A 14,002-nucleotide genomic window follows, 5' to 3' on the forward strand; every position below is an offset into this window, starting at 1 on the left:
GTCTAACCCCTGGCAACCCCATGGAATTCTCTAGGCCGGAATACTGGAATGGGTAGCCTTTCCCTTCTCCGGGGGATCTTCCTAACCCAGGGATCGAACCGAGGTCTCCCACATTCCAGGTGGATTCTTTACCAGCTGAGCCAGCAGGGAAGCCCAAGAATAGTGGAGTGGGTAGCCTATCTCTTCTCCAGTAAATCTTCCCGACCCAGGAATCAACCCGGGGTCTCCTGCATTGCAGGCAGATTCTTTACCAACTAAGCTGTACCTAATCTGGATGATTCACATAAACTGAATCATATAATATATGACCTTCTTTAATGTGTGGCTTCTTTCATACAGATGTTTTCAAGATTTATATAGAGTGTAGCATATATTGGGATTTTACTCCTTTTTAATGATCAAATAATATTCTACTATATGGCCTATGAGATTTTATTTATCCATAGTCAGGTGAATAATTGGATGGTTTCCACTTGGGGCTATTAAAAAGTGTTATGAGTATCTGATAAGTACCTGTGTGGACTTTTCAATTCTTTTGGCTATATACCTAGGAGTGCACCTGTTGGATGAAAAGGCTGTGTATATTTGAACTTTGACAAAATAATATAGCATCACTTTTAAATTTAGGTTTTCAGAGAAGGCACTAGCCAGTCAGGAAAAAAAGTCTGAAACAACAAAAGAACAACTAATAAACCTATTAGTTAAGCACAGGGTTAATGAAGGTTTGTGGAGAGTAGTCAAAATGGGAGCTAAGTAAAAGGGGGGCCTTTAAATATGCCACACTAAAAAAAATGTGGCACTAATACAAATGTACAACTGAAGCTTTTTTTTTTTTTTAAGGCATTTTCACACACACACACAAAGGCATTTACACTAAGAATGTTTACTGCCTCAGTTCAATTGAGGATCCAATGCAGGTCCCAATCTAGGCCATATTTTTGGATCATATAGTTACACGTTCTTTTTCTTCAGGGTATGTAGTTTCTTTGATTTTCTAATCTGTGTTGGTTTCATCACTTCTATAACTACATGAAAGAAGGGGCAGTGTCTGTTTTTCACCCACCAATCTGTTTCTCAGAGCGTCAGAATATACTGCATAGCAGGGAGCCATCAAATAAATATTTGTGAATGAATTAATATGACAGTGATCCTCAATTTTAACACTAAGGTTTAGGTACCACGTGTTTCTCCAGGGCTCATGTAAATTCACTACTAAGTCAAATTCTCCTTGCTTGCTCTTTTCTCACAGATACTATAGATACTTCACCTCTCCTAGCATTACTAACTTTCTATTATGCCAGGATCTTATTTTTACAAGAACATTTTCACTGACAAATGGAATAACATAACATTTTTTGTTATCATTTTATTATGGTTTTAGTAACACTTTTTTACTGTTCTTTCCATTATTTACTTGTAATTATTACCCTACATATGATGCTCATTTTTATTCATCTACATACTTATGATGATTTTAATATAAAGGTTTTTTTTGCTTGTATGCCACAAAAAATGTTTTTCAAACTGTCATGTCAGAGACAAACAATACTAAGTTTACCAAATCACAGTTTAAGAAATTAAGGTACATTCATGCACTATAATGATATGTATCCATTAATTGGGCTTCCTTGGTGGCCCAGTCAGTAATATCTTTGTATGGTGACAGATAACTAGATTTATTGTGGTAATCATTTCAACATATACAGCAATATCAAACCACTACGTTATGTATCAGGAACTAACATAGTGTTGTATGTCTATTATATATAAAACAAATGCATAAACTCATAAATTCCCATTTCTGAAAGAGATGGGAATACCAGACCACCTGACCTGTCTCTTGAGAAATCTGTATGCAGGTCAGGAAGCAACGGTAAGAACTGGACATGGAACAACAAACAGACTGGTTCCAAATAGGAAATGGAGTATGTCAAGGCTATATATTGTCACCCTGCTTATTTAACTTATATGCCAGAGTACATCATGAGAAACGCTGGGCTGGATGAAGCACAAGCTGGAATCAAGATTGCCGGGAGAAATATCAATAACCTCAGATATGCAGATGACACCACCCTTATGGCAGAAAGTGAAGAACTAAAGAGCCTCTTGATGAAAGTGAAAGTGGAAAGTGAAAAAGTTGGCTTAAAGCTCAACATTCAGAAAATGAAGATCATGGCATCTGGTCCCATCACTTCATGGGAAACAGATGGGAAAACAGTGTCAGACTTTATTTTTGGGGGCTCCAAAATCACTGCAGATGGTGACTGCAGCCATGAAATTAAAAGACGCTTGCTCCTTGGAAGGAAAGTTATGACAAACCTAGACAACATATTCAAAAGCAGAGACATTACTTTGCCAAAAAAGGTCCATCTAGTCAAGGCTATGGTTTTTCCAGTAGTCATGTACGGATGTGAGAATTGGACTATAAAGAAAGCTGAGCGCCGAAGAATTGATGCTTTTGAACTGTGGTGTTGGAGAAGACTTTTGAGAGTCCCTTGGACTGCAAGGAGATCCAACCAGTCCATCCTAAAGGAGATCAGTCCTGGGTGTTCACTGGAAAGACTGATGTTGAAGCTGAAATTCCAGTACTTTGGCTACCTGATGCAAAGAGCTGACTCATTTGAAAAGACCCTGATGCTGGGACAGATTGAAGGCAGGAGAAGGGAACAAGAGAGGATGAGATGGTTCGATGGCATCACCAACTCAATGGATGTGAGTTTGGGTAAACTCTGCGAGTTGGTGATGGACAGGGAGGCCTGGGGTCTCCCTGGGGTCCTTTTCTCTCCTTTGGAGTCCATGGGGTCGCAAAGAGTCAGACACTACTGAGCAACTGAACTCAACTTATAAATAAACTCACAGAAAAAGATCAGATTTCTCAGAGGCATGCATGAGTGGTTGAGGGGGAACTGCATGAAGACAGTCAAAGGTACAAACTTCTAGCTCCAAGTACTAGCAATGTAATGTATAATTTAGCAACTACAATGAACACTGCTGCGTATTATATATAAAAGCAGTTAAGGGAGCAAATCCTGAGATCTCATCACAAGGAAAAAAATTCTTTTTCCATTTCTAAAATTTTGTATCTATACATGATGAATGCTTGCTAAACTTAATGTGGTGATCACTTCATGACATATTTAACTCACATAATTAAGTGTATACCCAATGCTGTATGTCAATTATATCTCAGTAAAACTGGAATGGAAAACCGTACAAATGTTATCTAATTACATGGAAAAATATTAAAATTTATTAAACATAAAAACCAAGTTATCGAACAATATGTATAATATGAAAAGATACATCAAAAGTTTAACACTGCTATCTACAGATGTTGAGTTTATGGATAATTGTTTCCTTTAGGTTTATTTTCTACAACATATACAATAAACATAATAATTATTTTAAACTTATGTGTTTATAAATTTTTCATCAAATCATTCTTTCAAATGACCATTTAAAAAAAATCTGTTTTCCTGAGTTATAATTTACATACCATAAAACTCACATATTGAAAGTAAGTAATTCAAAGATTTTAAATAAATTTATGCATAGAGTTGTGCAACCAGCACCACAGTCCACTTTTAGAACATTTCTATTACCCAAAACAATTCCCATAAGCTTGTTCAAACAACTAATTTTGCCTGAGCCAGAAGAGCTAAACAAAGTTTCCAATGGCAATTTTGACAGCCCAGCAAAATGTGCCTGGATAACTGGCTCTGTGGTCCACTTTTTATGCAAGATTTCTGATCTCTTCCCTTTCTTTAAATCTCTACTGGCTAACTGACCATTCTGGAAATTTATAGCAGCTTGTCAATCATTTCATTCCATCTCAGATATCCCTAACTTAGAAAAACAGAATAAACAACAGATTCAAATTTGGTTAATCTAGAAAACTGTGGCAGGGAGTTAAAATCTCTCAAATAGTCTGAATTCAATAAACAGTGAATTATTTTACTAGTAGACCATAGGAAGGAAAAAGTCAATAATGAAAAAAAAAGTTAAGTTTATATAAATGACTTACCTCAGAAAAAAAGCCACTATATTTTGATGATGGGCTTTCTGTCTGTGAAGAACCAGAATCACTGGAGTTAATCAAATATGTTCGACTATCATGCCGTAATTTTTCAGGGAGGTGGCCTGCACAAGCCAGTTCATTTTCTTTATTTGCCATGACACAGCCCCCACTTTTAGGGGACTGCTTTTTTCTGTAACAAGGATTTTGAATAGGATGATGAACTTTCTTTCTTCTATAGATCACCTTACGTAGTTTATCTGGGCTTTTCACAGCTTGTCCAACTGTTCTGTAAAAAGAATTGATTTTCTTAAATGATAAAGAATCAAATGAAAAGCTTTAAAAGTTTTTAAGAGACAGACTTAGTAGGCCACATTCTGTGATCACTATCTATTAAAATTAGAAGCAGAATAATTTTAAAAAATCTTAAGTCTTAAATTGAAGAGAAAAATAAAAGGGAAATTACAAACTATCTGGAAAGCAATGAAAAGGATGATACTTTGTACCAAAAGAAAAGGAAGCATCATAATAACTAGATGCTTTTAAAATGTAATGTTACAAGGCATTCACGAAGTATGAAAATTAAAACAATTTCTATTCACCTAATCTTTTTCTAACAAGGTGACACAATCATTATGCAAGTTTGAATCATGCAAGTCTGAACATATACTTTAATATAAAAGAGAACACTTATTTTGATTAAGCTGAAATATATTTAATTTGTTTGAATAAGATAAAACAATAGAGAGCACATCTCATGGTTTAATAGAGTGGCTCGCAAACGTTTTGGCCTCAGGATGCTTTGCACTCAAATTACTGAGGTCTCAAAAAAATTTTTTGTGAGCAATATCTACTGATATTTGATGAATTAGAAATTAAAACATAATACTTGTTAATTAATTAAAAATGATAAACTCATTACATATTATATAGAATATTTTTTAAAATCTCTTATTTTCTAAAACAAAAAATATAGTGAGAAGAATGGCACTGTTCTGCATTTGTGCAAAATCTCTAATATCTGGTTTAACAGATAACAGCTGGATCCTCATATCTGTTTCTGCATTCAATATCTTATATCATGTAGCCTCTGGAAAACTCTACTGTACACTTGGAACAGAGTGAAAATGAAGGTTAATAATGTCTTAGTATTTTTCCCTGGAGGAGGAAATGGCAACCCACTCCAGTACTCTTGCCTGAAGAATCCCATGGACAGAGGAGCCTAGCAAGCGATACTCCATAGGGTCACAAAGAGTCATAGGGACATGACTGAAGTGACTTAACACATATGCATTGTTATGAAGATAGTTTCGATGTCATAAACTCCTTGAAAGGGCTTTAGGGACCTCCAGGGTCCCAGATCATACTTTGAAAAACAGTGGTTTAATGGAAAGTGCCTTTGGAGTTCAGCAGACCTGAAAGTAAATGCCGTTTTTACCACCTTCTGGGTGTATAACCCTAAAGAAAGCCAATTTTTTTTTTTTTTAAACTCATCACCTGTTTAGCGTAATGGTACCTATCTATCTTATACTGATATGTTTAGCACAGTGCTTGGCACAAAGGAGTTGCTTGACAATAAATTATCATACTAAAACACAGTATTTTTTTCTCCTATTTTCACTCTTATCCAGCTTTCAATATTTGCTGTTTCCCACAAATTTCAAAGAAGTTCTTACCTAGTTATGTAAGCAGCCAACTGTTTTGGAGATTTCTTAACCTGAAAAACACAAGTAGAGAGTTGCAGCATATTTAAGTTATTTAACGAAGCTATGTAAACTTTGTGATTGATGTCAACAAGTCTGAAATTCAAGTTAAACTTTTCAGATAAAGCTATTTACTGTACTGATGCTGTACTTTCAATTATTAGTTACAACAACTCTATAGGTATTTTTGACAATGCAACATATCTATTTGACTAGTTTCCATGCTACTAGTCATATATTAGATAGGCAGGATGCTAAATAAATGGGTTGAATTTTAATATGGTTTTAAGAAATTATATCAGTGCTAACGAGCCTTGCAATGGTGAACAAAAAGCACTTCTGTGATTCCTCTAAAATTAAACTGAAATATTTAAATTGTATCATATCAAAACAATATAGTGGCAAAAAAGTTTTTAGATTTTGGAATATAAACAGATTTCAATTTTTTATTAATTCTACCTAATTTTGGCAGATTAAGCAAAACTATCACCCTCCCATTTACTCAGAACTACCCATAGACTTAACTGTTTAAACTGTATCAAACTGAATGACTGTTTCCCTGAAGTTCTTATGTTCAAACCCTAAACCACCCTCTTCCCAGAGTGATCGTATTAAGAGGGAGGGCTTTCAGGAGGTGATTAGCTCATGAGGTAAAACCCCATGAACAGGATTTGTGTCCTTATAAAACAGAGTAGAGAATTCTCTCTCTCTCTCCTTCCACCATGTGAGGAGGTAGATGACAGCTATCTATGAATCAGGAAGTAGACACTTATTAGATACCAACTCTGCTATGGCCATGATCTTGGACTTCTCAGCCCCTAAAACTGCGGGAAATAAATTTCTTTTGTTTATGAGCCATCCAGTCTCTGGTATAATGTTGTGGCTATCTAAACAGACTGAGATACTGTCTTAATTCTAGAAACCATGGACTTACCTCCTTCATGTTCTTATTAGTGAAATTAGAGATCCTTTTTCTAGGAAGATCAATGGAATGATCCTCAGTATTGTTACAAAAGTTGCGTTTTTTAACATTGTGGGTTTCAGATGCCATAATCTCTTAAATACCTAGACAAAAAATAAAAATAATAAACAGAAAATACAAAAAAGCAAAAGAGCCTAATTTTTTCCTTAGCACACATAAAAATACAACAGCTCTATGCTGCATTAAAGAGGCTTACAAGTACAGCAGAGGACATAAAGGCATACCTCAATTTATTGCACTTCACAGATTTTTTTTTTTTTAAACAAATTCAAAGTCTGTGGGAACCTTGCATGAAGGAAGTCCACTGGCACCATTTGTCCAACAGCATTTTGTTTACTTCGTGTCTATGTAACATTGTGGTAATTCTCACAATATTTCATATCTCTCCATTAGTATATCTGTTACAACGTTTTGTGATTAGGGCTCTTTGATGCTACTACTATAATTGTTTTTGAGCAACAAGATGTGTCCACATAAGGTGATGAACTTAATTGATAAATGTGTGTGTTCTGACTGCTCCACTGACTAGCAAGTCCCATCTCTCTCCCTATTCCCTAAGGCACAACAATAATGAAATTGGTTAATGAACCATGACCTCTAAGTGTTCAAGTGAAAGGAAGAGTCACAAATCTCTTCCCTTAAATCAAAAGCTAGAAATGATAAACCATAGTCCTTAAGGAAGGCATGTCAAAAGGTAAGAAGACTAAAAGCCAGGCGATGTGCACCAGTCAATTAAGTTGTGAATACAAAAGAAAAGTTCTTGAAGGAAATTAAAAGTGTCATTCCAGTGAACACATGAATGGTAAAGTGAAACAGCCTCATTGCTGATATGAAAAAGTTTCAGTGACCTGGATAGAAATTCAAACTAGCCACAATATTCCTTTAGGCCAAAACCTATTCCAGAGCAAGGCCCTAACTCTTTTTAATTCTTTAAATGCTGAGAGGTAAAACATCCAGAAGAAAAGTCTGAAGCTAGCAGAGGTTAATTCATGAGGTTTAAGGGGAAAAGCCATTTCTCTGACACAGAAGTGCAAGGCGAAGCAGTAAGTGCTGATGTAGAACTACAGCAAGTTAGCCAGAAGGATCTAGCTAATTTTTGAAGGTGGCTATACTAAATGACAGATTTTTTTTATGGAGATGAAACAGTTTTCTGTTGGAAGAAGATGCCATCTAGGACTTTCATAGCTAGGAGAGAAGTCAAAGCTTATCTTCAAAATTTCAAAGGACAGTTTGGCTGTCTTGTTAGGGGCTAACGTGTCTGATGACTTCAAGCTGAAGACCATGCTCAGTTACCATCCCCCAAATCCTAGGGCCCTTAAGAACTATGCTAAATCAACTCTACCTGTGCTAAGTGAAACAAAAAAGCCTGGATGAAAGCACATTTGTTTACAACATGGTTTACTGAAGTTTATAAGCCCACTGTTGAGACCGACTGCTCAGAAAAAAAAAAAAAAAGACTTCTTTCAAAATATTCCTGCTCATCCACAATGCACCTGGTCACCCAAGAACTCTGATGGAGATGTACAATGAGATTCATGTTGTCTCCATGCCTGCTAACACAACATCCATTCTGCAATTGTCCAGGGATCATGAAGCAATTCTGACTTTCAAGTATAATTACTTAAAAAGTATATTTTGGAAAGCTCCACAGAAGAGTAAACTGAAAACCTTCAGGAACAGATTGACCATTCTAGATGCCATTACAAAATATTTTTGATTCATGGGAAGTCAATATATCAACAATAACAGGATTTTGGAAGAGTTGATTCTAACCCTAATGGACAACTTTGAGGGATTCAAGACTTCACTACAGATGTGGTGGAAATAGCTAAAGGACTGGAATTAGAAGTGGAGCTGGAAGATGTGACTGGACTGCTACAATTTCACGATAAAACAGATAAGGGGCTGCTGTTTCTGGATGAGCAAAGAAAGCAGGTCCTTGAGATGGAATCAACTCTTGGTGAAGATGCTGTGGAAACTGTTGAAATGACACAAAATAATTTAGAATATTGCACAAACTTAGCTGATAAAGCAGTGGCAGGATTTGAGAGGACTGACACCAATTCTGAAAGAAGTTCAGCTGTGGGTAAAGTACTATGAAACAGCACTGCAAGCCAGAGAAACTGTGAAGGGAAGAGTTAATCAGTGTGGCAAATTTCACTGCTGTCTTATTTAGGAAATTGTCACAGCCACTCCAACCTTCAGGATCCACCTTCCTGATCAGTTAGTAGCCATCAACATTGAGACAAGAATTTCCACCAGCTAAGAGATTATGACTTGTTGAAGGCTCCAGTGATGGTTAGCAATTTTTTTAGCTTTAAAGTATTTTTATTTTTTTGATCAAATTGCACAACTTGCAAAATCTTATGTTCCCCATCTGGGTATGGAACCCATGCCCCATGCAGTGGAAGCACAAAGTCCTAATCACTGGACCACCAGGGAATTATCAGCAATAAAGAATTTTCAAGTTAAGGCATGTACATTTCTTTTTGACATAATGTTATTGTACACTTAATGGACTACATGTAGTATAGTGTAAACATAACTTTCATATACATTAGAAAACCAAAAAATGTGTGTGACTTGCTATATTAAGGTGGTCAGAAACCAAATCTGCAGTTATCTCTGAGGTATGAATGTAGTTTTAAGTTAAACATTTTTTAAAGCCTTACAGAGGGAAGCATGAGGCAGGGCATTCCAGAAAATTAAAATTCTGTTCTCCTTCTTAAATTGCAAACAGTTACAATAATATGGCATGTACTTTTGACAACACAACATGTCAGTCTTCCCATTTTCCTAATCACAAGCCCTGTATTAAATTTAAATTCTATGAAATCAGGTCTAATTTTATGAAATCAGGTCAGGTATCTTGACATTCAAACACATTCAAGCCTAAATTTCTGGAATCAAATCACTGGGTAATATACAACCATAAGCAGTCAGGGGACCCAAAATTGGATTATATATATCTGAGTTGTTTTATATCAAATTTTAAAATTTTCCTTTCATTCATGTAACTAGCTCTCTAGAGTTTTCTTCCACTTTTGAAAAAAATAACCCACACCTTGTTATTCCTCCAATTATATTCAAAGGGCAGAAAAAAGATGCTGTGACTTCATTTATGTAGGGGCTTTCCAGTTGGAGCTAGTGGTGAAGAATCCATCTGCCAATGCAGGAAATGCAGGAGATGCAGGTTTGATCCCTGGGTTGGGAAGATCCCCTGAAGTCTGAAATGGCAACCCACTCCAGAATTCATGGATGGAAAATTCCATGGACGGAGGAGCCTGGTGGGCTAGGACACGGGGCTGCAAAGAGTTGGACACGGCTGAGTTGTTTTTATTTCCATTTATGTAACAGAGTAAATTAGTAATTTTCCCATTTGCACTCAAGTTTCACACAGCAAATTTATTTCAGATCATGGCCTGAAATCCAAGTTTCTCCCTCATCCTTTCTTTATAGATTTACTGAGTATTCACTATACGCCAGGCCAGATGGAGATCTTGTTCTACAGAATCATTTAGGAAGCTTTTTGAAAATACATCTTTCTGGGCCTAATTTCATGAAAACTACTATTTATTTAATAGCCACACTGCACAGCTGGTGGGATCTTAGATCCCCAACCAAGAATAGAACTTGGGCCTTCAGCAGTGAAGTCATGGAGTCATTAACCACTGGGCCACCACGGAGTTCCTCTGGACCCTAATTTCAGCCTGTAACTCAGCAGGTATCAGGAAAAAAGGCCAAAGAAAGTATACATTTAGGAAGCCCCACAGGTATTTCCAATGCACAATCTTAGTTAAAAAAAAAAATTGACTTAGTTGAACTGAATTTTCCAAAAATATGTACAAACACATGAAATTCTGTGATCAATTTCAAGGTATTCTAAAATTTCCTGCTGCTAATTCATGGACAGCCCATCCACTTGTGCCCTCAAGTTCAGGAATCTCTAGTAGGAGACTTTTATTAAAGCAAATAAATGACTGCAGTATTACAATAAGCACATTGACAGAGGGGCCCCCACGCAAGTTAGCAAAGCTCCACTGAGGAGAGTCTTCTAGGGCAAGTAGCACACTGAGAAAATAGCATGTGCAGAACTGAAAGGCATGAGCAACATGATTTGCTTGGCAGTCTCTTAAGTAGATGCATGTGACTAGAGCTTAGGCTGGGGGTGAGCTGCAGTGAGGTGGTAAGTGAGGCTGGAGAGACAGGCAGAACCAAGACGGTAAAGGGTCTTGGCTACAGGGTTTTTTTCTTTTTTTGTGCGGGGACTTTTAAAGATGATGGACTGAACACATGCAATTACATTTACCTTTCTCTGAAATCCTATTACAATGACAGTAGGAAGATTTAAAGGCATAACCGCTAAAAGGACAAAGAACAGAAGATGAGGTGATGGCAACAACATTTTGGAAATGCAAAGCTTTAGGGATAAGAAACTTAGCAGATCTGAGAAAGCCAAACCCTAAAGCAGCAGTGAGGAAAGAGGAAAAGCAGAATCCTCCAAAGGTTTAGAAACTGGCAATACTGAGGGCCTTAAGAAGAGGGATAAAGGTGCACTTGGAAACAAATACAATGAATGAATATCCATTTAAGACACAGAGTCCTAGATCTCCTTCCCCATGCCAGTAACAGTCTGGAGCTTTACCATATGGAAAATCTGAAACAGTCTTTGCGATAGGAAACATCAGGCACAAATGAGGGTGAGAGGAACATATTCTAAACAGGGGGATCAAGCGAAAGTTTATATATTAAATGTTAAGACCTCTAACTTTCTACTACTTGCCTCACAGAGGCTTGCAGCCAGGCTTAAATACTCCAGAGAAGAGTATAGAAGATGTTTCTTTGGGAACTCTAGTTAGTCCCAGAGGAAAACACACACAAACACACTCCTAAAAATACATCAGTGATGGTCAAAGTCCCCAAAGAACTGTTTTATATCTTGATTATGGTGGTAATTAGGATAAATTTCTGCTGCATGTAAAATACCTCAATAAACCCAACTTTCAAAAAAATCCTCACGAGATAAGAACAAACTGCATCCATGAAACACAAATGAGAAAAAAACAATCTGACAAAGACTCTTGGAAATCAAAAATAGGATGTAGTAATTAAGCTGGCAGAAAAACTCAGAAGTTGGAAAAGAAGTTGAGGGTATCTCCTAGAACTTAGGCTAAAAAAATTTATATATATATATATACATATATATACACACACATACACACACACAAAAAAACAGATTAGCTTATAGACAGCAACATCCAAATAAACAGAATTTCAGAAAGAATACAGAAAAAACCCAAAGAGGAAATCAAAGAAATAACTGAAAACTGTTTATGGTTGAAGAACATGAATTCTCACATTGCAAGCGCACACTAACGGTCGGCACTGCAGATGGAAACAGACCTGCAAGGCACATCACTGTCATTTCAGAGCGCCAGGAAAGCCAGAGGACAACAGACAGATTAGCACCCCTACCTAACCCAAAGCAAGGCACACACAAATGGTAAAGACACAGAACAATACCTTCAAAATTCTTAGGAAGCTTAAATTTTTATATCCTGACTAAACATCACCTGAGTGCAAATGTGGAAAAAAAAAATTCAGAAACTCAAAGTTCCAAAAACGAATTCTTCCTGTACCAATCTGAGAAGTTACAGGAAAAAATTAGAAATACAAGAAATGGAGAGCCAGCAGGGGAAGAAGACAAGAACCATTCTCATGATGGTTATGAAGAAAGATCCCATGATGAAGGCTGTGCACCAGAAGTGCACAGCAACTGGATCAGGTTAGCAGACTGAAGGGAGGAGTCCTCACATAAATGAAACTGATTTATTATCCCTGGGGCTCATTAGAGAAGAGGTGGAGAGAACTGAGGGAGGGTCACAAGGCAGCGGCACACGTATCAAGCACTAAAAGAAAGAACTGTCAGCCAGAATTTCCTGTGTGGGAGAAATATCCTTCAGGGGTGAAGGAGAAACCAAGACAGTATCAGATAGAAGGACATTAAAGAAGGAATCTTAGAACAACAGGGAGATAAAATGAAAATGATACATTAAATTATGTTTGATGGTTGAAACAAAAATTATAATACTATTTGATGTGGTTCAAAATACGTGTAGTGGAATGTTTTAAGACAATTATGTTGTTGTAGGGAAAGACAAAGAGACATAAAGGGAGGTAAAGTTCCCGCATTTCACTCAAGCAGATTATGATAAAATACAGATGTATAACATAATACCTAGAACTATTTGCTAGAAGCTACTGCTACTACTATATCAAGAAATACACTAAAAAATAATATAGATAAATCAAGATGTAATGTTTAAAATGTGTTCAAATAATTCATAGAAAGGCAAGAAAAAGAGAAACAGCAGATATTTGAAATGGGAAATATAATTAGTACTTTTTAATTCAAGATCTCGAAACTGTTTACCAGTCTTCCTTAATCAGGCAGAATATTCTGGTCACCAACATAGGAGGTTCTAATGTTAGACAAATTGTCTTCCCTCTGCACTCGGAAATAAGTTTCTTTCAGCTAAAAGAAAAAACATGGAGCCAGATAAAATCATGGAGCCAGAGGATGGGATCAGGTTTAAAGTCAGTCAGGTTTAAACACAGAAGTGATAAGCTGGAGTAATAAATATAAGGATAACTAAGGGGAAAGGGGAGGAGTGGGATGAATTGGGAGACTGGGATTGATATACATACACTACTGATGCTCTGTATAAATTAGATCAACTAATGAGAACCTACTGTGGTGCACGGTGAACTCAATTCAATCTTCAGTGGTGACCTGAATGGGAAGGAAACCCAAAAGACAGGGAATATATGTATGTGTGTACATATATATAGTTGATCCACTTTGTTGTACAGAGAAAACCAACACAACATTGTAAAGCAACGATACTCCAATAAAAATTAAATTAAAAAAACAAACACACAAAAAGCCACAATGAGATACTGCATCACAACCACTTGTATGGCTGTAACAAAAATGACAACCAATAGCAAATGTTGAGAGGGATATGGAGAAACCGGCATTTCCACACAGTACTGTGGGAGTGTAAAAACGTACAGTTTGACGGTTTCCTAAAATGTTAAATATAGATTTACCATGTTGTTGTTGTAGTTTAATCGTTGGGTCTGACTCTTTGTGACCCCAAGGACTGTAGCCCTCCAGGCTCCTCTATCCATGGAATTTCCTAGGCAAGAATACTGGAGTGGGTTGCCATTTCCTCCTCCAACAGATCTCCCTAACTCAGGGATCGAACCTGTCTCCTGCGTCTTCTGCACGACAGGTGG

General features: G+C 36.7%; 1 protein-coding gene across 1 annotated transcript in view; it reads right to left on the reverse strand.

Annotated features, from left to right (window-relative positions):
- KATNBL1 (katanin regulatory subunit B1 like 1) overlaps positions 1-14,002 on the reverse strand; it is a 58,350-nt gene that overhangs the window by 14,123 nt on the left and 30,225 nt on the right. Inside the window, exons 2-4 of the mRNA XM_040227000.1 lie at positions 6,653-6,783; positions 5,692-5,732; positions 4,025-4,304 (exon numbers count right to left, since the gene is read on the reverse strand). Of these exons, the coding sequence (XP_040082934.1) occupies positions 4,025-4,304; positions 5,692-5,732; positions 6,653-6,769 (438 nt within the window). The 5' untranslated portion in view covers positions 6,770-6,783. The remainder of the gene's footprint in view (positions 1-4,024; positions 4,305-5,691; positions 5,733-6,652; positions 6,784-14,002) is intronic.

Source organism: Oryx dammah, unplaced genomic scaffold, assembly GCF_014754425.2.
Source record: "Oryx dammah isolate SB20612 unplaced genomic scaffold, SCBI_Odam_1.1 HiC_scaffold_26, whole genome shotgun sequence".
NCBI classification, from domain to species: Eukaryota; Metazoa; Chordata; class Mammalia; order Artiodactyla; family Bovidae; genus Oryx; species Oryx dammah.